The 24,385-nt window shown below is 44.4% G+C and overlaps 1 protein-coding gene across 1 annotated transcript in view; it reads left to right on the top strand.

The window, feature by feature from the left end:
- Positions 1-1,012: 1,012 nt before the first annotated feature.
- LOC130609168 (cell surface hyaluronidase-like) overlaps positions 1,013-24,385 on the top strand; it is a 50,051-nt gene continuing 26,678 nt past the window's right edge. The window contains exons 1-16 of the mRNA XM_057427868.1: positions 1,013-2,304; positions 2,375-2,515; positions 2,636-3,197; positions 3,418-3,587; positions 4,051-4,239; positions 4,592-4,761; positions 5,574-5,783; positions 9,565-9,770; positions 11,350-11,419; positions 12,039-12,167; positions 13,190-13,275; positions 14,611-14,742; positions 14,861-14,896; positions 15,711-15,863; positions 17,506-17,683; positions 22,774-22,989. Of these exons, the coding sequence (XP_057283851.1) occupies positions 2,058-2,304; positions 2,375-2,515; positions 2,636-3,197; positions 3,418-3,587; positions 4,051-4,239; positions 4,592-4,761; positions 5,574-5,783; positions 9,565-9,770; positions 11,350-11,419; positions 12,039-12,167; positions 13,190-13,275; positions 14,611-14,742; positions 14,861-14,896; positions 15,711-15,863; positions 17,506-17,683; positions 22,774-22,989 (2,895 nt within the window). The 5' untranslated portion in view covers positions 1,013-2,057. The remainder of the gene's footprint in view (positions 2,305-2,374; positions 2,516-2,635; positions 3,198-3,417; positions 3,588-4,050; positions 4,240-4,591; positions 4,762-5,573; positions 5,784-9,564; positions 9,771-11,349; positions 11,420-12,038; positions 12,168-13,189; positions 13,276-14,610; positions 14,743-14,860; positions 14,897-15,710; positions 15,864-17,505; positions 17,684-22,773; positions 22,990-24,385) is intronic.

Genomic DNA, 24,385 nt, shown 5'->3' on the forward strand with positions numbered 1-24,385 from the left:
GTGTTATGTTTATTTCCACTATTTCTATGTCAGATTAATTGTTGCCTTTTATTTACATTGCGAGTCCATGAAATCTTTTGCACAAAATACTCCAATTTGTCTTTTCGTGCCTGAAATTTCCAGTGGTAGATAAAACTTTCTGCCTCCTATACCTCTTGATAACAGCTCCACTTTCCCATGACCTGCGTTCATATGTGTCATATTCAGATAAGAATGAGGCATGATGCTGAGTAAGGCCGCTTTTTTTGGAAGGAAAATGACAAAAGCTATTTGAGACAGGAATAGAAGTGCCAGCATTAAATGATGGATGAACAGCCGGCAGCCAAGGTGGCAGCTCTGATGTTTCCCTGTATTTATGGAGTATTGAAATGAGGGAGGGTTATCTATCTGATGTGTTTCTCTGGGCTGGATGCTTATCTTCACATTCAGCGATGCTCTGGCTCACAGGACAGGGTGTAAGAGGGTGAATTGGTCTTATTTAACATAAGTGAACGTTGCCCCTCTCTGGAGCTGTTGTATGGAGTGTGCCCCTCACCCACCTCCTGCTTCCAGTCTGTTCCCATATTTTGTCTGACAGCACTTGCTCCTTATTAACATGACTATAGGCTCTTTGTGCCCTCTGTCAGAAGAAATCCTGCACCAGAATAAATTTCAGGGGTGACAGATTGGAGCAGTTTGGCCAGATGATGGCACACAAATGTCTCTGAGATTGGTGCCTGTGGGTTTGCACCCCTTTGGCTTTGATGCTGGGCAGGAGCAGTAGCTGGCATTGTCACCTGACCACTTCTGGCCTTATCCTCTCTGGATGTGGGGCTCTGGAGCTGAGATGAAGGGTTCTGTGTAGACTCTGGAGGGAGAACGGCACTTACCTGTCTTTATGTGTCACCTGGAAGCTCAGCTGTGCTGTATGGTATATTCTGGTTCATGGAAAACAAACCAGTGTCTGATGGTCCTTCTGTGTGCAGTGCCATGTCTTCTGAGACTGGAATCCAGACAGGAACTTGCAATAGGCAGGAATGCAGTCCCAGGTCATGTGGGTTGAATCACACGGGTTTCTTTGAGCCCATCTCTTGTCAGAGCACCTTCCAAGGCTTCCCCTCTCTCACCACAGGTTCTGACTACAGGTTGATTTGGCAGGTTGAGAGGTGAAGTAGCAGATACCCCTCTGCTCACCCATTGTCAGGGGAACTTTAGCAATGCCAGGTTACAGTGTTCTCCATAGATATGTCAGACACAGGCAGCACAGGGCAAAACACCCCCACGGGAAGGTGGCAGAAGGGCCAGATGCCTTCTAAGATGGGCCAAGGCATGCCAAGCTCCGGTGACCAGATCAGGGGCTGGGGCACCTCAGCCCCCTGCCCTTCCTGGGGGGCACCTGGCACCCCAGACACACGCTTTGTTTCGGGCTTTGAACATAGCCGGGGCTCTGCGGGTCTGCACAGAGCCTTTGGGCAGAGGCTCGCCCGTCATCCTGGGGCATCCGGTGGGGACCCCGGGGGCTTAGAGCAGGGGAAGACGTTTGGTTGCGGGCAGCAGTACTCCCCTGGGCATGGGACCGCCGGTTGCAGATATACGTCCAGGCTGGAGGGATCGTCCCCGGCTGGGAGGAGCCAGCAGCTCCGCCGCTGTAAACAGTGCGGGCACCTCCAGCGGTTGGGAGATGGATATAAAAAGGGAAACGGAGGGGAGGCAGCCGGAGCGGAGTAGCGGGAGGTGCCTGCGTCTGCCTGCCGCTGCCCGCCCCTGCCTCCTCCGCCCGGGAGCCCGGCAGCACGGTCAGGGGCTTCCGAGAGGCGGCGAACAAAGTTCGAGGCTCGGCGCTGCCGGGGATAGGTAAGCGGTCTTTGCAGCTCAAGTTTGAAACTCGATGTTGTCTCTCGTCCATCTGCCGCTGGGGTTATCTCCTCGCCGGCTCTCTGTTCTTGCTGCTGTTGTGATTGCCTCGCCGTGTCTGGGGTTGTATGGAGCCGGGGAGTGGGGGGTGTTGGTTTTGATCTTGCTACTTTAAGAGGAGAGAAGAAAAGAGGACAAAAATCCCCAAACACATCAAAAGCAAAATGTGCCTTTGCGCCGGCCCCGTGCGAATCCGCGGGAAGGAGCCGGCGCGGCGCCGCACGTGTTGCGGCGGGGATGCCCGCGGCTATGGGCGGCAGGTAGCTGCTGCGGGGGCTCCCGGGACACGGGGAGCACCGGGGAGCAGCGGCTCCTCCTGCCCTCTGCGCCGGAACCGGACCTGGAGCCGGTCCCGGTCTCGGCGCCGCCGCGGGACGTATCGGGGAGCAGCGAGCGACGGCAGCGCATCAGGTTGGTACCGCGCCCCTCCGCGCCTTTCCGCGCCCTGCCGCGCCCCGCCGCTGCCGCCCGTCTCTTACAGGTACCTGTCCGGAGGCCGACCCCCACCTCGCCCCGTGGCGACCCAGCTCCGACACCAACCGCGCCGTCGTGGTGGGCCAGGGGGCGGCTCTGCGCCTGGAGACTTCCGCTGCCTTCCATTCCCTCGTCATCCGCGACGGAGGTAAGCGGGGCCGCCGGAGCCCGGGCGGGCGGCCGGGCTGTGGCTGCCGGTGCGTGGCACCTCCCGGCCCCGGCCGTGCGCGCCCTCAGCCCCTCTCCCTCTCTCTTCCCTCACCCGCAGGGATGCTGGTGTTCGCCGACTGTCCCCGCGGGCCGCCCATCACCCTGCGAGCCCGCTACATCCTCATCCACGACGGCGGGGAGCTGCACATCGGCTCAGAGCGCTGCCCTTACGGCTCGCGAGCGACTATCTCATTGTACGGGCGGGCCACCGACGGGGCGGCCGTGGAGGGCTTCGGGCAGAAGTTCCTGGGCGTGGGGCGCGGGGGCGTCCTGGAGCTGCACGGCCGGCGGCCTCACTCCTGGACCCTCCTGGACAAAACGCTGCACCCCGGCGGGCTCCGTTACGGCCCCTACTTCTCCGAGAGGCGGTGGGGCAGCCGCGGGCTAAACCTCCGCATCTTGGACGCCGGCACGGCGCGGGTGCTTGCTGCGGCGCGCTTCGACACGCACCTGCGGCACGGCGAGTGCGGGCGGCTGCGCTCCTTCCTGGCCATGCAGCCCCCCGGCACGGTGGTGGCGGCCGCCGTGGGGGACTCTGCCGTCCGCAGCCTCACGCTGGAGACGCGGCTGCTGCTGCGGGACCGCCTGGGCAGCGCGCACATCTCCCGACTGCGACACAGGTAAGGGGCGGCGGGCGGGGGGGCGCGGGCCAGCGGCAACACCATGGACAGCTCCGGAGCGCCGGGGCCGCCGCTCCCGCCGCGGGGGCTCGGAGAGGGCGGGGATCGGGGGAAGGAAGGGTGAGGAGGGAAGGGACACAGTGCCCTGCGACCCGCTTCTGCTAGAGCTCCTCGGGGGTGGAGGGTTCGGGATGTCACTGACTCCTTCCGTCTCCCTCAGGGAGCCCTGGGCGCTCGTGGGTATCCTAGGAGGGGATCAGCCTTCCACAGCAGAGGATAAACGGGAGTACCACGGGAGTGGAACCACGGGGTTAGCAGTAGCCCGAAGAGAATTCCTCACTTACGATGGGATGCGGTTTACTGTTTCTGCTTTCAGTGGATGGATAAAAGGTTCAGTCTGCCCTGACAATTGCTTGTCTTCTGTTGCTTTGCTCTGCTTTTTCTGGCTGCTGTGAATCCAAACAGTGCAATGCTAATCATAGAACCACAGAATGGTTTGGGTTGGAAAGGATCTTAAAGCTCATCTAGTTCCAGCCCCCTGCCATGGGCAGCGACACCTTCCACTAGACCAGGTTGCTCAAAGTCCCATCCGACCTGTCCTTGAACACTTCCAGGGATGGGACATATGATAATACCACAGTCGTGCTTGCATAGATGTGACCAAGCTAACAACACCACTCTTGCAAAGTAAAGTTTTAGCTGCCTACAAAGAGTTACACTGGCATATTTAATATCTTGATCCCTTCTATTACACCCAGTTACCTACATAAAAATTAAATTGATATGCTCTTCCACTAATTGCATGATTGTGTCAAGTACAACTGAAAAAATAATTGATTGCTTCATTTTTCAGGGGTGCCTCATAATGGATTTAAAGTGGAAGCATCCAATGGAATAATTCTCCACTTGGTGGATGAGGTTACCAGTTGGTTACCTGGTGACCGGATCGTTGTTGCTAGTACAGATTATTCTATGCATCAGGCTGAAGAGTTTAATCTCCTTCCTTGCCCTGAATGTAAAAGTAATCAAGTGAAAATTGATGGTATGAAATATTTTTATTAAGCTACTCATTTGTGGTAAATATTTACATTGTCTTGTCTTTTACATTTTACATTTACTTGTCCTTTTAGATAGATTTTTGTCCCCTAAACACATGAACGCATACAAGAGGTGAAGCCCACGATATTATATTTGGACTTGAAAGCTTGACCAGAGGCATCAGTCTTTTGTAGAAGCCAGGGGAAGTGCTGATCTCCTCTGGGATCAGATACTAGCAACTGGGCATGTCTCTGGACTTGGTGACTGCTTAAAGTCAAAGTGCACACTTGCTTAGAACAAGGCAGTAATGAAGATGCCGTGCTCGCCCTGAATGAAGAGGTTTCTGATTTTCACAGGCAGCCCACTTTATCTTCACATTGGAGAAGTCATAGATGGCGTCGATATGAGGGCAGAGGTTGGCCTTCTGACTAGAAATATACTTATTCAAGGAGAAATGGAAGACTCCTGTTATGGACAAAATCAATGCCAGTTTTTCTCCTTCGATACATTTGGAGGACATATTAAAGTGAGTCATTATTAATGCACATGCCTGCAGGTATTTTCAGATGGTTCCTTTCCTGGTTTGTAAAACAAGCAATATAATGCATGAAACTATCATTGTGTCTGTGGGAAAAATTATACTTGTCTGTGAAGAGGGGAATCTTGCAAAACTAGCCTTGCTATGAGTCTGTTATGTTTTCTTCACTGTGTATGTGAACACATACCCTTCTCTGGGTTAGTGGGGATTCTTCAGTGGCATTGCTGTCAGTAGGGTTGGTATGAAGTTACACAGTTCATGAGATGTCACTGTAGAAATTGTGCTTTCTGCAGAGCTTCCCCCACCCTTCATGGCTCAGAGAAGTGCTGGGTATCACCCTGTTGTGCTGTCTCCTTTTGGTTGTCCCATGTGTTCTTGGTGGAGGTGCAAAGCCTTGCTATTAAAGGAGCTTTGAGTAGAATTACTTCTCTATCAGTGGAAATCAGGGAGCTGGGCAGGTCTGAACTCACTTGACAGAGATAAAGCTGCCAGGAAACAGAGCCTGGTGGTAATCACTGCCCCTTTCTGTAGCTGGCAGGAGTCCCTTGTCATACACTGCTGTTGCTAAACACTGCATATGCTGCTTGGCAGCTGGTCCTTGGCAGCCCCGGGCCCGTAGGTGTGCAGCCTCTGGCATGCTGATCCGAGCCAGAGCATGGAGCTGGCACCTCCTTCTGGGATCAGGCCCTGTGTTGCTCTGCAAGCATATTGCCTAATAAGAGAGAAAAGAGGTGGTTTTCTTTTTGCATCTGTTTCTGTTGTAATGCCTACAATGTAATCATCTACATTTGTCTCAGCAGATCCTAAGGAATTTTAGCTCTGTTCACTTGTCAGGAGTGGAATTGAAAAACATGGGGCAGCAAATCCTGGGCAGTTACCCTGTGCATTTTCACTTGGCTGAGGATGTGGATGAGAGGGGAGGATATGAACGCCCGACGTACCTTGATAACCTGGCTATCCACCACTGCTTCTCTAGGTGTGTTGCCATACATGGGACTCATGGCCTTCTGGTAGGAAACATGTTTTATTAGTACTGAGTTTATTTCTTTGCTTAGGTACCGCTAAACAGCAAGAATCATTTGTGATGCAAGGAGAAAATAGATTATTGACACAAGCCATCTTTACGCCAAGTAATGTCCCGACTTACCAACTTCATTTGACTGGTGTTCAGGTTAGGACTGTCGCTCTGGTAGCGCAGCTCTTTGAAATGAATTTCAGGTTCTTAGTATTGCCTAGTTAATATTATTAGAGGTGTGATGATATATAGTGAAATCTTTGCCATGTTATTCTGCACAGATTGTGATTATAGAAACTTTCATTTAAAATTAAAGCAATGGACTTTAGGACCTGACTGAAACAATGGGCCTTTAATTTGCAAAGGAGATAAAAAGAGACAGGAATTGTTCAAGTCAGAGCAATGTGAAATATATACAAAGATATTCACATGACAAAGGGAATGAAATACGAGAGGGACAGACCCAAATGTCTGCTTCAGTGCCAGAAAAACCCTCAGGAACTTGGCTCTGGCATAGATCCTCACAAGGGTGTTGGGGAGAGAAACTCAAAAAACCCCCTAGAAAGCCATACATGTCCCAGCTGGAAAAGAGAGATTCCTGCTCCAGTCCCAACACATCCAGTTGGTGTGTGCTCTGCAGGACCTTGAACAGTGTTTTGGTGTCTCTGGGCATTTCCTCATTCACCTGATGTGTGCTCAGGCAGAAGACACTCCCTGAACTGTCCATGACCTCCTGTGTTTTTCCTGAGAACTTCTTCTCAACCTAGGACATGAAGCTGTGTAAGACACGAGTTAGAGGTGCTCAGGTGGAACCCTTGTGTGAAAGGGTCCCTCCAAAAGGATGTATTCACAAAAATGTGATGCTGGACTTATGTAACTGGGACATGGACAGCCCAGTCCCAGTTTTCATGTGTCCTAAATTGCATTTGTATTGTCCAGATCACTCAAAATTATTGCTTGACTTCTTATATATATGGTTTGCTCTGGCTGTAGAGACTGCTTTTGTGTACAAAACCTTTAGGTGGCAGGAGAATTGCCCAGTGTGTGTGGATGTAGTTTAACTCCCTCTCTCCTCCCATTGGTATTAAACCTCTGTAATTAAAAGAATCTGCCAGGGATGAAAAATTAAGCCTTATGCTAATGTTGGTTCTGAGAAGAATGGTATATGGTCTTGGTCTTTATCAAAAGTGAGATTGTCAAGGGTTTATCTGGATGTGTGGGATGCAGTAGCTGTGAGATCAAGAATCCAAGAGTGAGATTCAGCCCCCCAGCATGTGACCACTGAGGGCTTTGAGTCCATAAATCAATGAACAGGTTTTATTGTAAAGGTTAAATATGTGATCCTTTGGAAGAATCATGTGGTTTCAATACAGCCATTAAGATAAAGAGTAATTAAAATGTAATTAAAAGCCTTGCTTTAAAATAAATTACAATAAATTGCAATTCCAGAGAAGAGTATGTGTATCGGAGCCTGGCAGTTAAATAACGTAGATGGGTACCAGATTTAGCATCACATTATGAAACTTCATCCCTTGAAGCAACATAAACCAGATAGGCGGTTTTATCTCGCTCCTGTCCTGAGGGTTTAGAGGGTGTAATTTTAGACATAGGTTGCTAGACTGCTGTGGTTTGTGCTGTGCTGTGTTCTGGTCAAACAGTGGTGTCTGCAAGGCCCTTCTCCCATCTGCTGCTCCTATGTGCCAGGTTTGCATTGCGGTGCAGCAGCTTGGGTTACCCATCGCGGTGGGAAGCAGGCTGTGACATGCATCTCACTGCCCTGGCACACGTCAGACGTACACCAACTACTGTAGTCCTTCATGTCTAATGTTGCAGTGCATAAAGGTCACTCATATTGTGTTGCTGAACTATTTATAATGCAGTGTGTAGGGTTACCTCAGTCATCCAGTGTTGGACACACCGGTGGGGTTGTCACCTGTGTTGTGGACAGTGTTTCATGCTGTCACATACAGTAATATGCCACTGTCACAGTGCCACAGGTGGGCTTGTTTCCAAGCATGTAGTTCCTAGCTGTGATGTGCCAGAATTGATCAGTTATTGGGGTTTTGATGTAATGGCATCAAATGGCCCTTATCTTTCATTGAAACGTACGTGATCTTTAAATTACATGAGTTCTGATGTATCTGATTCTGAGTGATCAATACAGTTTCATGTATTTAAGTATTCAGAGCTGCCATGCAATTACAAAGTTGTGATTAGTCGTATTAATCCAAGCTAAAACCTGGTTTTGGATACAAAGCTGGTTTTTGACGCAGCTGTCTGAAGCTCAGATTAGCCAAATTTCAGCTAAATTCAGCAGGATGAAACTCTACAATTGAAATGCTGTCTGAAACAGCGGGCAGTTTGTTGTTACAGTTTCTTTCCAAAAATAGTCTTCTGTGGCCTCCTTAGCAGCTTCTGCCTGTCTTTTGAAAGGGTTGAAGTAGCCAGTCTGGCTGTTCTTAGCAGCTGGCAAGGACACTTGCATTTTTATTTAAGTCCATTTCCTATCTGTATTTCCAAGCTGGCACGGACATGTTCAGCATCGCTGCATCTAGGTTCCGTTAACCTCCTTGTAACTCATTTCAAGCCACTGTACCTATATGCCGGGTCTCAGTGGATTTCCCAAGCTATATGAGTTAGCAGCTGGGTACCTGGCTGTGTTGTGTGCTATTTTTAACTCTCTCTTGCACACTTCATCCAGGCAGAAACAAGAGCAGCAGATGACAAATTTGAGGGGTGACTGCCAGGAAAACAATGAAATCCAGTAGAGATATACCTATGGGAACTATACCATTTGTGACTCCAGATGTTATGTACAGTAGCAGCCTATTAAGGGGAAATCCCAGGATATTAATCTGGATTTCATTCAAGTATCCCTCAAGTATACAGAAATAACCATGTAGGTTAATATTAATTAATCTTGCAGTCTTACACAGACACAGCTCTGACGTCAACAGGATTTTTGTGTGCCTGAAGAGTGAATAAATATGCTGACAGGGATTATTTGAGTACAAAGTTAAGGTTTCAGTAAGATTTAGTAACAAATTGCTAGTATTTTAACTAGCCTGATTTGGTATTTACATTTAAAAGAAGGATTTCTGAATTTTTGTCTTCATAAGACTGTACATCAAAGGAGGCTTGTGCTAAGTCCTCTTGGTCAAATTAGGGTTTAATGCAATATCCCTCTGCATGTCAATTAATATTAAATAGAGTGAAACAGTAAAATACCATCTCTGCACAAGCTGTCCATTACACGAATGAAGCGGTCATGCACCTTCTGAGAGTGGAGAAAGAACAGAAATATCTTTAATATAGACTACTTCACATGGTGCATTTTAAAGACTTTATTTTATTTGGGAAGTGTTGCAGCTCATGAAAATGTCTTCATTACCATCCTAACTTGTTGGTTTATCATGCAAGATACACTTGTCTTTATGCAGATATATACTCCATGACGCTGAACCAAGTATTATTTCTTGGAGCTGAAGACAGCTTTAAATCCAGTATTTTGCAGTTTTGCTTTAATTATGCATGTGGTCTTTCCCTGAATAATTTTAATAGCAGCTTCACTGTATAAGAAGGTCAGTCCAGAGTTATGCAGACTGGGTGTAGTCTGAGTTAGCTCCAGGACTGCTGCCTATGCACTGCTTGCTGTGCAGAGGGGTGGCAAAACCACTCCATGAACATTTTGGGCATTTATTGATAAGCAAAGCACATCAGTTATGGCGCCTGCTGTTGTTAGCATTATGGTTGATGGCCTGTATACTTTTTCCCAGGTCAAAGACACCATTGGCTATGACACTCTGGGGCACTGTTTCTTCCTGGAAGATGGGACAGAGCAGCGCAATACATTCTATCACAACTTGGGCCTCCTCACAAAGCCAGGGACAATCTTGCCTTCAGATCGCAGTGAGGCAATGTGCCTCGCCATCCGTAGCAAAGTCTACGGAGATTACGTTCCTGTGCCGAGCGCTGACTGCATGTAAGTGCTCTGGAAGCTGTAATCAGGCTTTATATTTTATAGCTGGGTCCTAAAGAATGCTGGGGTGAAACTTTTGAAAGGGGCTGTTTGATAGTAAATGAAAAATTGTAGCTTTTTCTACCATTTCTCATTTTAAAATGATTTAGCTACTTGACTGTGTTTTGCTTGCGACGGTATCTTTTAACACCTGCATGAATCCTAAAGAAGGAATATTTGCTGCTGGTTATTCCTGTCTCTGTTTCCTTAGAATCATAAATATATTAGAGCTCTTTGCTCGTTTCTGAACCCCTTTCAACTGCTTTTAAGTTGGATGTTGAACACTCCATGAAATCTGTCTGAAAAATCAAATTGCCTCAGCGCTGGTACAGGCTGTCAAAAACATCACTTACCACAAAGGGAGTTTTTGCCTTATTTCACCAGGGCTGAATTGAGGCTGGGGCATCTAGAGTAAATTGCTCAATAGTACATGAGTCCATGAATATCTAGAGTACCTCAGGAGATGCAGTGAGAATGCACAGATTAGCCTAAATTACAATGAGCGTAATTCAACAATAAACAATAGCTCGATATAGCTGATCAAAGTAAGCTTCTGTTTTGGAGACTGATGAGCTAGAACACAGGCACTCAGGGACCTAGGCTAGTGTTTGCAAGCAAGAACCCACTTTAGCCAAGGAAATTTGTAATTTTACCTTTTCTGGAAAAGGATGCAGTAGCCAAACAAATTATTCTAATTTGTGTAAACAATCCCACTTAATTACCATTATTGTCACTGAAATGCTAGGGTTGCTGGTATGGTTAATACAGGTTTATTTTGCATGTATTTCGTGATCTGTTAATGCAAAGGAGTGTGGGTTCTTGATTACATAATGATTATTGTGGATAAACCACAATTTAGATCTGCTTAGAATGATCAAATTAATTGGTACAGTCATGAGAAAAGTTTACAGTGTTTTTACATGTGGTCATTATTATTGCAAAAGATGTTATCCAATGAAGCAAGTCAACAGATGACAGTTTTCGTAACTATATCTGGCTTCTGTTTCTGCCACTGCTCAACCTCCTTATGTAGCAAAAAATCCTTATTTGAGCAAACATCAAAATAATACATCCTTAATCTTCTACTTAACTAGCCATTTGTGGTTTGCATGGACATTTGTTTTGTTTTCCAAGTAGAAGCTTCCTAAGAATCCCATACCTCCTGCCATTGCCCCTCAAGTTCCAAAACACAAACCAGAAGTTCACTTTGCAGCCATTGTACGAAGCTGTTTAACTTAAAAAAACAAAAATAATAATAATAATTAAAAAAAAGATATTGTGCTTCCTTCAACTGCATTTAACAGAGCATGGATTTTGTCTTAACAGTCCCATATAATTTACAGAAGGTTCAGCATGTGGCTCCAGAAATGAACATATCTGACAGTACTAGATGATTCCTTTTCCTTAAAGAGTATCATTAAAAGGTTGTGTGGAGTTTTAAAGTCAATAGGAGAGTTGTGGCTCAAGTCCAGTGCAGTGCTATGAAAATGTATCCCTTCCTGTTTGGTAACTGCTTAGGATCATTTTGATTTTGATTTTTTAGGGCTGTCAGCACTTTCTGGATCGCAAATCCAAACAACAACTTAATAGAGAATGCAGCAGCTGGTGCTCAGGTAAAATCATTTAATGGCAAGAGCTATGCTTTGCCTCTGGTTCCCATATATTCTACATTTATTGATGTCATTAGCATGGGGGCAATGACTTTTTAGTAAGCCATTGTAAAATTGGGATATGTATTTCTTCAACCTTTGTTTCTGTTAAGAACAAGTATTTGCCTGCAGTTCTCACACTGATTTCTTTCACCATTGTGGCTGGGAATGGTGTGTGATGTCTCTTAGCAAATGTTGATTTTTATTAGTAGTTAATAGTTAGAAGCCCAATAAAATTTTATATGTGTATTTATAAATATATATTCTCTCCTTTTTTTATCTTTGACGTTTCTGCAAATCATGTTTGTTTAATGTGCCTGTATGGAGAAGGTTATATTTTCTAATAAACCATCTGCATTTCACCCACAATATAAGCATTTTTAAAACCCAAGGACCCACTGTGCATGCCAAAGGATTAGCTGGGAGGTTTAAGAGTATGGGCTAGTATGTGTCCCCTGGGATTTGCATGTTTGGCAGGCTCAGGTCAGAAGTCTGGACAGCACAGTGGAAACCCTAAATCCCCAGTATAACCTGTGTCATTAATTGCAGTGTCCCATTTCTCAGACCTTCCTTTGTCTTTTAGGATGTTGGGATATGGTACATCTTTCACCGGGTTCCCACTGGACAGTCTGAGGGGCAATATCCAGAGGGACAGGCTGAATATACCCCCTTGGGAGTATTTTACAACAACAGAGTCCACTCCAATTTCAAGGCATGTGGATGGGGTTTTTTATGTTTCTATCAATATAGTTGTATGACCTGGGGATGACTGTGTGTGGTGCTCTGAAATCAGGTGGTCATGGGTGTCTTACATTTTCATAAAGTTCTTTTAACACTATATCAAGACAGCCAACTTTTGGGGGTGATGCTCTTTCTAATGAGCAAAGAGGGAGCTGAGCAGAATGGAGGTCCTGTTTCAGGCACTTCAGTTGGTGCCTGTGCTAGAGGGGATGAGCCCAGGCCGTGGGTACACCTACAACTAAGTGAGATTCAAGGAATGACAAACAGGACACTGAGCACTGCTGTTGGCCACAGTGGTACAAGGGCATAGGGGGATGAGCAGAAGCCGTTTGTGCCAGGGACTGCTCATCACCTTTGAAAAATAAGGCCTAAAATTCAAGAGTAATTCCAAGAAAAACACTTTCTCCCCCAAATACACTGTTGACATGAAAATGTAACCTGTAAGCTGTAAAGAGCATTTTAACTTATTTCTCAGGATTCTAGATTGAAATCAGTGCTGTTCTGTGTCATGTATATTTTACATTTTGGTCCGTGACAGCTGCTGCTTTGCCCTAAGTCTTGACGTTGGCTACATCGGCTCATGTTCTCTTTTGACTGTCAGGGGACTTGTCACTCTTCATTTAAAATCTTGCTTCTTAACAACACTCTTTTTCCACAAAATTATCAAGAGCTTGGCAGAGTCCCTTATAGCTTTCTGCAAGAGAGAGGGAGAGAGTGGGAGTTCAGTGCCTTGCTTTGGGTCAGAAGACAGCCCACAATGCTGATGCATAACATATGGCAGGCCGGGCTCTGTCCTGACTTCAGCGTGCTACATCCTGTGCTAATGTCATGCTGAGCAGTGCCAAGTGACACCTAAAGGGAAGATAAAACCCAGGCTGCAGGGGCTGACTGTGTTCTCATGCACTGGCTGCCCATGTTCTTTGGTAAAAATCTGAGATCTTGGGTTTCTATTCAGTGATCTGTTAAAATAATTGGAGTCGCGTGTGTTTTCAGGCCGGTTTGTTTATTGGAAAAGGAGTAAAGACAACGAGAGCCAACGCTGAAGATCCCAGAGAGTATCTCACTGTCGATAATGCCAGGTAAGCACATGCTGTATGGTTAAGTAGTTTGGATCCTTGTATTGCTTCTTGGCTTCTGCACTGTATTTAGCAGATCATTAGAGCCTCATTACGGCTGGAGCATCTGAAGAAAACACACAAGCTATCTCTGATGTGCAGAGGCAAATATTTCATAGCTATGCACTTAACTGTTTGTGTTATTGTGGATCAAAAAACGATACACATACACTTGGGGTTATGAGGACTAAGCAGTGAAGTATGTGGAAGGGGATCCAGATCCCATTAGTCCATTAGCGGGTTTGTAATCACCAACATTTCTTATTAATTACTTAAAAGAACTTACATCTGAATGATGATGTAAGAGACTGCTGAGTCTGGTCTAGGATTAATGAGGAAAGTCAAGTAGCCTCAGAGCTTTTTGTCAGCTGCTTTAAAATCTCTGAACTCCATTTCACAGAGCAGAAGCAGGTAAATTAAGGCCATTTCCTCGCTTGCTGCAGTCCTATAGGTCTGTGTGAGGAGGCTGTGGCAGAAATTGGGCCCTGCTCCTGTTTCAGCTTTGCCATTTTTCCTCCTCCATCATCCCATATCAATGTCACATACCATGCTCCCGTATGGCTGAAAGGGTCACTTTGTGTCCCTTTGTGAGACTTCCCCACCAGGGTCATCCCCTTGGGCACCAAGGAGACACATTCCCTAGTACAGCAGCTGGAAGAAGTAGGAGGTGAGGGCAGACTCAGAAAAAGCAATGGTGATATTTTCCGAAACACAGCACAAATCTACCATTAACAGCCAGCATGGCAAGAAATAGCCGGCAAGTAATTGAGAAGCTCCCAGTTCCCAGGGCGAATCCTATTTTCATATCATAGCTTCTCTTTCAGCAGACACAGAAGCATACGGATGTCTGGTCTGTACATGCAAGGAAAGCAGCTTCAATTACTCCATTATCTTTGCTGAATGAGATTCTTGAAAGTGCCTAATTGATTTTCTAGCATCAACCCAGGGATTCTCAATGGACCCTGTAAAGACAATTACAAAAGGACCCAAGTGACTTTGGAAGAATGTTTTCTATGCCTCTAAAATCACACTGAATCAAATTAGGGAGTAGATGCGGTGCTGTTGAAGTCTAGTGAGAAATCACTTGATTCACCTTTGTGAATGCTTGTTTTCTCTTTTGTACCAAGGCACAGAAATGAAACCAAGCTAATAGCCTGACTCTCATCCAGGGCATATCACCTCTTTATGCCCATCACACTGATGTGTGGAAGCCAGACAAGGTCTGCCAGGCACAACCTCCCCTGTCTGAGGCTGATTCGTATGTCTCTTGTGCCGCATTAACTAAGCTCCTTGCTTCAGGTTTCGCCCACATCAAGATGCTGATCCTGAAAAGCCGCGAGTTCCTGCCGTGATTGATGGTCTTATTGCTTTTAAAAATAATGACCATGGGGCCTGGGCTAGGGGTGGCGACATTATATTCTGCAACTCAGGGTAGGTTACTTTAACTGTGTGTTAAATCGTTACCCTCCTGGCAGACATAAATAGGCCTGTAGGCCAAACTCACTGCAGACATTCCCCATCATTTACACCTCTGTTTCTTCTGTCCCAGGTTTTCAGACAATGGAATTGGACTCACTCTGGCAAGGTAATTTCTTAAAATGGATCTTCTTCCCATTTTTCCCCTCAGTGTAACAGGCTGAAGAGTGGAAGCTGAGACACTCCTCTGGCAATTACTGTAAGACACAAGAAACCTCACATTTCCCTCCCAGACCACATCAAGTCTTCCCTGGGCAGCCATTAATACAAGGGGCAATTTAGCCTTTCATTCTCTTTGCCTCAGCATGTCAGGGGAATACATGGTAATTGCTGAATATTTCCTTTTGGGCGGTTGGTCCTGAACCAGTAGACTAAACATCTGGCTCTGCGTTTGGGGAGGCTTTTCTTCTGCTCTATCCCAGTGGAGCAGTATTGCTTGTAGCTTGTGTGCTGTCAGGGCAGGGTGGCTGTGATAGTCCCATGTGGTGGCACAGCAAGTCTCCTGCCTCCTCTGCTGGGGTCTGCCATGCTCCTGCTGCTACCATCTGCATCTGTTTTGCAAAAGACCTGCGAAACCAAGGCATATCCAAAGCCCACTGCAGGCAATGAGAGTCAGTGATACTTGGCTCTCGCTTCAGGGATATAGCTAAAAATCTATAAAGCAACAGCATGGAGCAATTATATCATACTGTTGGTTTTACCCAGGCTAAGTTACCTCTATTACTGATGCCTGAGTGCTAAGCTACCTCAGTATTAACCTGCTGGTTTCTAAAGAGGTTTTAAAGCATCCTTATACCAGTGAATGCATTTTTTTTTCTTTTTACAAATTAAGAAAGAAATTTTACTGTGTCTGTGATGTAATTAAGTGTTAATTCATCATTTCTGCAGTGCTGCATAGTTACCTGCTGTTTCTTTGCTTGTAGTGATGGAACTTTCCCGACAGACGAAGGCTCCAGCCTGGAGGTGACACGCTCTATTTTTGTTGGAGAAAGCAGCAATTTTGGGTCTCAGGGAGGCCAAAACAGCTACTGGGGAAAAGGGGCAAATGGAGAGTGCAGAACACTACCCAGAAACAAGTGAGTTTTTCTTCTGCCATTTCCTCTTGGTGTTAGTATAAGCTAGAAGAAAAGCCTCAGGAATGAATGTGACTACCAATAAGTAATTTATACCGGGTGTTTAAATCATTGTACAGGCCAGAAATAATAAGCATCCAAATAAACTCACTTTTCAGGCCAACAGCTTGAGAGCTTTCTCGCCTGAATGTGTTTGATTTAATTTTCTGCTTAATTTATTAGTGACTGGAGAATGGATTAGAGAATCTGAAAGATACCAAATGGCTTTTGTGTAGTACTTCAGTAGCACAGCATCGAGCTGATGGTGCAGCTCCCATACACCAAGCTATCATCCCTCCTGCCGGGTAGCTGGGCAAACATGGCTGGTTTGACAAAGGTGAAACCTTCCGTCATTATTGCATCTTATTTCTCTTTCAGTAGCTGTATGTTATTTTGTATTTTGATAGCAGCACAACCTCCTGTTTGGCAACCGTGGTCCCTTCCCACATCCCTATAGCAAGTTGTGCTTTCCCAAGCCTAAATTATACCCTCATCTGTTTTTGGTGATGCTCACCAATTATTAAACCCTCTATGAGGAATATAAAATTATTAATACTCAGCAGACATGACATGCACACAGCCATGACTATTATGTCTCAGCCATAAGTGACACAGGAATGGGATCTGTGAACGACAGCAAGGGTAATTAGAGCTATCATCAGTTATTATCAGTGTTGTAATTTTAATTGCAATTGCACAAAAGGCTCCTTTGGAGTACAAGCAAGTTCTAATCGTATTGTTAAGCAATGTACTCTTGGAAAGGAGTATGTCTAATGATACTTGTCCTTGCACCATAGTACAAAGTGGGATGTAAGGGTTGTACCAAACCCAACTACTGAGATAACAGCTCTCAAAATTGAAGAGGAATTACATGGTCAAGAAACACTCTTGTGCTACTAGCCAGCTTCATTACCATCTGTGGAGATGGTGCAGGCCACCCTTTAATCAAACATAGCCAGGGCCAAACAAAACTTGGCACCTTGTCAAACAAACCAAACAAACCATGGAAGGGGTGGGCCCTTACCTGTGACTCCAGTGGTGTCTCCTTCAACACTAATGTCTTGACAACACATCCATGGACAGATACTTCAGAAACAGCTTTTCTGTATGAAATGCTGTGTACTAGGTCTTAGGGAGCTTGTGTGAAAAGTCTTGTATGGAGAAGAGAAACTGCTGCATCACTTGGCACTTGCTTCCAAGGAGAGACTTTTCTCCAGGGAGTCTGACTGATCTGTGCCGATGTTTTCCTGGGAAACCTGTCTGCCCTGGAACAGGAACCTGATGGCAATGCTGCCACACAGCTTTTGGGTCTTCCTTGTGGTGATGAGCTCCAGGGTGGCTGGAGAAAAGGTTTTTGAACTGCTTAACCCCAGATTGCAAGACTTAGGCAAGCTTATGAGTCTTTTTCTTTGGCATTTGAGCCATACCATGTAGAGGATATTCAGCAGAGTTTTATATTTCCTTAACTGTGTGATGAGCGTGCAGGTCCCAGTTTTGTCAAAGGAAAGGTGGTTTAGCTACCTGTTAGTATCTCTGTGCTTTCAGGAGTACTCAGAGCTTGCCCAAGGTTTTCACACCTGACTGTGCCTGTTTTTAAATCTCACAGGACTTTCCCTATTCGTGGATTCCAGATTTACGATGGGCCTGTCAGGATGTCAAAATGCACTTTCAAGAAGTTCACTCCGACTGTTGACAGATACTCAAGTGCCATCGGGTTCTTCATGAAAAACTCCTGGCAGATAAGCCCTCAGAATAATGTGTCACAGATCCTGATGGAGAAGAGTGTAAGTAAAAAAGCAGAAATATGTGCTGTTAGATGTGCAAGTTTCTGAGGATTTTAGAAGTGGTAAGAGGTCTACCCTAGAGCAGGGATTTCCATGTAGTGGTCCATGTTACCTTAGTGCATACCATCAGTTCATTTTGCAACACTTTTTTTTTAAATGAGGGTTATTTATAAGCTAGTAAAATGTATGTTATGCCTGGGCAGACATACATAAAATAATTTGCATTAGAGTAAGGTTTCACCTTGTGACCGCAAGAGCCAGAGCACCACTCTTAACTGGTGCAGCATTACCAGCTCACGTGCTGAGGACCTGCTGAGGACCTGGCCTCAGAGATTGAGAAGGGCACAACTGAGATGCCAGAAGACAGTAAGCTGCAGCACAATTCTTACACAGAAGTAGAAAATGCACTTAGATGGAAAAACATGACCCAGTTTCTGAGGTCAGCAGTGAAATTCCTGTTGAGCACAACAGGCATTTCCCTTGAGCAGTGAGAGCAGAACCAGCCCTATATCTCTGACTTGGTAGGAGCTGTAGGATGCTGACCAGTTCCAGTCCTTGTCCTGGATTCCTGCAGGGATCATGGCCCTGGGAAATTATGATAGATTCCACCTTTCGCTGAGGGATCATAAACTCTCCTTAGCTTTTTTCAAACAAGGTCCATACTTGTGACGATGTTCATGAATTGTAGTAAGTTTGGCTTGAAGTTTGGTTTTATTTTTAGGAAAATTTCCATTGCTGTAGGACTGACCAATATAACTCCCTGTGGTAAGCAGTTACTTTGTCGCCTCTCTGGTGCACACAGACCAACAGCAGAAGGGTATTTCATGAAAGGATGTCGTAGACTGCAGTCACTTGACTGCTCCTCTAAAGAAAACACAGTTCCTGTGCTTTTCAGTAAAGAAATCTTAGTTACTTTTGATCTTCAGGGAGCTTTGGAGCAAGAATAAGGGCTTAATTTGGTGCACGTTCTTTGTGTCCTCCCTTGGGGACATGGTTATAAGATGGTTATGGGGAGCATGAATGAGAAAATCAACCTGGAACCGGGGAGGGGAGCTTAGAGAAAAACGTATGATGAAATAGTTTGATCAGTGGAATGGAAGAGAGTGGAAATTTTCCACCTGTAATGGCCATAGAACTCTGTCCAACAGAATGGCTCTAGGCAGATGATATCTGTGAACATCATCAAAGGAATTATTACATCTTGAATGGCTGAAAGTGCATCTCTTTAATAGAGTTGCACCATTTGAAGCCAATAAGCCTGTTAAATATCCCAGCATTTTTTGTCTGAGAGGCAGTTTAGTACTTTCACCCCTTTAAGATCTGAGGTTTTCAGAGTAAAAATGGTCAGAAGACTTGCTGAATACTTCTGCAAAGCAAATTAGAATAGTAGACTGTCATCTTATTACAAAAAACTGGAATGACATTATCCCAATAATTTACTGTACGTACATTTCCAAGAAATACCTGTTTCTGAAGTTGGTATTTTGCCTACTTAAAAACCATTTATGATTGTAACCGCTTGCAGCTCAGCATTTACTTTTCACTTTGATTCTGTTTCATCTGGGTTGAACCCAGATGTGCTAAATCTGATTTTAGACTCGAAGGACCATGGTTAGTCTATTGTTTTGTTGCTAATTGCTATATAGGACAATATGTCTTTGACTAGTTAGGATAGAGCTTGTAGGCTGTTGTAATTAATTTTCTGTCTCCAGGCTTCATTTTATGACTTTTTAAAGTGTAGCTAAGTACTAATTCCCTAAAGGACAATCATTTTACTGTTGGTTTTTAGGAAGAAATTAAACATTACCCCCAGTTATGTAGGGATGACAAAACGATTAGTCATGCTGGAGGAATAATTGTATAATTAATCAGAGTAATCAGCAGACTGGTTAGACAATAAAATACTAAAGGCAGTCAGTTCTTGTTTAATTCCTGCATAAAAATAACGGTCAAGGAGAACAGAAGAACTAAACATTGAGCTCCACAGAAAACATTCTAGTTGCCTTTTCATTGACAATTCTAAATCTCACATATTAAGATATCTTTGCATTTATCAATAGCAACATTAGATCTCATTACTGTCAGTCAGTAGAACTTGGGAGAGCTCAAAGGAGGTAGCCCCAGGCCAGAACTGAGCCATGCCCAAACAGGACACTTGTGCATTATTTCTTAAGAAGACCTGACATATCTCATTTTAGTCATAAAATAGCAACCTATTTATTCTTCTGTCCTTTTGCTGCACAGCTCCTTTAGAGTGAGCTAAGGAGCAAGAGGTTGTATGTGACCTTTTGGTCTCCCATGAACAAGGCCACCTCAGCAGGTACAGAAGATTCACAAACTGCCCTATTCGCATCCATTGCTAATATTCTCTCTGGTTATTTTTTCCCTGCAGCCAGGAGCTTAGAGTGGATTCAGTCCTTTTCTGCTCCTGGCTGTGTCAACACTATGGTGTCTCTGAAATTACTTGTGCCAAAGAAATCCCAGCGGCCTGTGTTGGGTGGGTTTGTGGTCCCCGGAAGAGCTTGGAGGAGACAGCACTGTTTCCTGGCTATGGTCTAGCGATTCCCATGGGATTGCAGTCCTGCCTAGCTAAGAGATGTCCACTTCCTAATGTTGCCTTTACTATGTTTAGCCTGTGTGGCTTAGTGCTCGGTTTCTGCGTCAAAGCAGAAGTTTGCAAACAGTTCATGATAGGAAAAAGAAAAGTAGACACTCATTTAAAGGGCAAGCCTGTTATTCTCTTAAAAAGAGGGCAAAAAGAAGACCCAAACCTAACCCTAAAGAGACTCCTGACTGAAGGGAACTTGGCAGGGTGAGGACTTGCATTATTCCAGCAGAGTAAAAGCCATGCTAACAAGGGCAGAGTCCTTGGATAGTAAAATAGAGAAAGATTCACACTGGATAAAAGTTCCTTAACATGATACCAGTGTTAAAGTGATGTGGCTTTTTCTGGCAGCATGTGCCAACACTTGAATTTTAGAAGAAGTTGCAATTTATTGTGATGTTTTCCAGTACATTAGTAATTTTTAATATAGAAAGTGTTTTCCACTGCAGTCTTCAGGACTACACTGCAGGTGTGTTAGGTGTGCTGCCCTTGGACAGGTTGAGTTAGCATATTCCTAAGAGATTATGTACTCATAAAACCATCATCTCCCTGTCAGGCTTCAGACAGGTAATTCGAGTAACCTTTGTACCGTACCACTCCCAAGTAGTCCACACCTAATGAAAAATAGGTGTCTGAATAGTACTGTGGTAGCTAGACGTGACCTGTCTCTGCACCCTCTTGTAGCTCATTCCTGGCTCCACATGGACATACCTGATGAGCTGAGCCTTTGTTCATGTGCCTTCACTTAGAAAAAAATACATATTGCCATTGCTGTAGCTGCAAACTCAGTACACCTCTATGCCACAGTGTACCGCACTAAGGTAACCTTGAGACTTATGAAAGACCTGACACTGCTCATTAACACTAGCATTTTGTTTCTGATTTTCAGACTTTTTAGAGGAGAATGTTAGAGATCAGATTAGCTGTAGCACCAAAACTGTCTGCTGTTAGATGGAAACATGGAGTGTTAATCAAATACAAGCAGTACTAGCTGTGCTTTAGTTTATTTTGAAGTACAGCTATGTTCTCTGCAGTGAAGTGCCTTTTTTCGTACTCATCTCCCAACTTTGTCACAAAGTATTTATTATGGAGCTTTGAGCTGCAACACAGTGTTTAAATTTTAATTAATATCTCTTCTTTTATAAATCAAAATGAAATAAAAAACCCCTCCCAACTTTGGGGATCTCTCTACTTTGCCAAATAGCCCCTTGGGCAAAAATTTACTGTGGTGCAGTAAGAAAAGGTTTTAAAATACTCAAAAAAACACATTAAATTTCCAAGCATTTGAGCCTCCTTTAAATGAGACTGCTTCAGCTGTTTGTTTATGAGACTCAGACAAGAAGGTGACAGAAAAATGGTTCTAGGCTCTAATTTAATTTTAAGTAATAAAGACTTATATTCTGCAAGTAGTTGTTGCTGCAGTGGTCATTCTTCTTAAGCCAGTGGGACTTTCCATCTACCTCAGAATCACAATGACCCTCGTATTCTCCTAAGCTGTTCTGTTTATTATTGTTAAAATAAAGCCTTTAAAGCCCTTGGTAAACTTGCAGCCTAATCCTACTGACCCTAACTCTTACTCATTTGTACAGTCCAATTAAAATGAATTGGACTAAATGGAACAAATCAGAGTCTTTTGAGTCAGTGTGATCCAGTGGCTATTTATGCTGCCTGCTTTTACACACATTGCTGCAGGATGCAGAGTGCTCGACCTAGACTAATTTATTTCTTGATTATTTCTGAACTTAATCATCACACACTGTACTAATTTTATCTGCAGACATAAAATATTCCATGCTTTTTTGTGGAACATCTGCAGTTCCCTTGTTTTGCTGGATTTTGTATCAGGACAGATTCTTCTACTTAGCTACTGAAAAATCTTGATAAAGGAGATATGCATATTGGTGATAATGCTGCTTCCTGTTATTTGCTTTCCCTAAAAAAATAAATTCTTCAGGGAAAATATTAAAATGTGTACTAGAGCAAATTCTGAGAATTGCTGTCACTTTTGTGAGTTTTATAAGGTCTTAGGAGGAGCAATTAGAAAACAATAGCCCCCACAGTATCACTTAGAAAAATACACGAGAAAATATATGAAAAACACATGAGAAAATTCACCAAATATCTAGTAGTTCTTGTTTCAGTTGTGATAGTCCTCAGTAAGCTTCATGGCTTTATGTACTTTGCTACCCTTTGAGTCATCCCCTTCCTTTTGCCACTGCATGATTTATTGCTGTGTGATTTCAAGGAATAGAGAGTTGTGTGGGTGCATTTCAAAGAATCAAAAGTCTCATTTTTGTAGAAATATCTCCTGGGGTTAAGAAATGAGGGGAAAGCCAATACAGTTGGAAATTTTTCTAAGTAGACAAGACAAAACAAAACTGTTTACTTTCTAGTTCTAGCTGTATTGCTGTTTTGGCTGTTAAAGCACTGCAAACCCAAGTCCTTACTTAGACCTAACCAGTTTCTTCTTATTTGCTCCTGCTAGGTTGGACTGAAAGTGTTTTTTGGCAGATCAGGCCAGTGGTTTGGAAACAATGACAATGATGGTGACAAAATGTCTATATTCCATGACCTGGACGGCTCGGTGACAGGGTATCCGGACACCTTCATAGGCAGAGCGGACAACTACTTGCTGCGTCATCCTGGGTGTCTTACTGTCCCACGCTGGAATGGGTTGATGTGTACTGGGAAATTCGCACAGGTAATGGAGGGTGTCTGCAGGCAGCATTGCTGTGCATGTAGGGTGGGTGTTCTTCAGGTAGTCTGCTGAGGGGCGATGGAGTGAAGCCTACTCAACACTCCATAAGGTAAGAGGTGAATAATAAATTTGGTATAAATTTACTCCTCTCAGTCTTATCTGCCTAATTCCAAGGACTCAGTAAAGCTCCTGCTCTGCAGCTGCCTAGAACCTGTGAATGTAAGGAGCCCTGTCTCTTCCCATTGCCACAAGCAGCTGCAAGTTGAAACTGAGTTGGGGAAAAGTGTTGTTTTCTAGTTCTTGCTTCGAGGCATTTGTCCGCTGTTGTGGGGCTCTAGTGGATAAGTCTGGTGAGCCAAGTTTCAGTAATGGAAGGTTTTACTTCTCTGATACATCCCACTGTGTTCAGTATGGTGAAATGGGTGGTTGAGACACAAACTCACACTTATTTCCCATCCAGATGTCACTGGGTGAGGCACGGTCAGTCAACACCCTGGTAGAAAGGGCTGCAAATCCCAGGTAACCTCTAAGTAGAGAAAGAGAAAGGAAAAGAAAAGCAAAGAGAAAAAAAAAGAAAAGAGAAAAGAAAATAAAAGAGAGAAAAAGAAAAAGAAAGTAAAAAGAAAGGAAGAAAGAAAGATTCTCAAAATCAGATTGTGGTTCATTTTATGTTGCTCAAATCTCAACACAACCTTTGTGTGCGGATAGAACGTACTGTAAATATGTGACTCACCACAGCTTTCACGGCCACATGTAAGAGATTGCAGATGGCTCTCCTTGCTCCTCCACTTCCAAAGAATATTAACATATTTACTGAAAAGTTATCTAGGCCTATTTTAAAGCTGCAGTTAGACATCTTGCCAGGTCTCCTGTTTGTGTTGAGCAAGACAAAGATTAAGACTATGTGTGTTGGGCACATAGAGCACCATGTGGTTTGAGGTTGGAGAGTGAGTACTGGAAGCCTTCATGCAAGATGAGGCTTTAGGAAGGACCATTATTTTATTATGGTCCCTGAGAACAGCCCTGCACTATCAAACAAAGTCTGCAGTGGGGTGCACTGAGAAGTGTCATCACTTATGAAGTAATGTTAAAATAAGATCCAAGCTCATGAGATATAGCAGGTGTTATTTATTTATTTAATAGGGAGCTTGGGAGCATGCTGCAAGCTCTTGTCCCATTGAGGATCAGTAGACATGGAACTGACAGCAGCAGTGTGGCACAGGAAACTCTAATTGAAGTCATTGAAGACTGGGCAGAGTTAAAATTGCCTCGATCAGAGCAGGCTGTCAGGTTTCCCTTTCTAACATGCAGTTTTGTGAGCGTAGATTTTCCATATTGGGAGATTTCTGAAAGTGCTTCCTCTGTGGCTTCTCTGATGTATAATAATGTGTAGGCTTGC

Source organism: Pezoporus wallicus, unplaced genomic scaffold (assembly GCF_028554395.1).
Source record: "Pezoporus wallicus isolate ANWC-B61680 ecotype Strahan unplaced genomic scaffold, APGP_CSIRO_Pwel_v1 contig_3952, whole genome shotgun sequence".
Classification (NCBI taxonomy): domain Eukaryota; kingdom Metazoa; phylum Chordata; class Aves; order Psittaciformes; family Psittacidae; genus Pezoporus; species Pezoporus wallicus.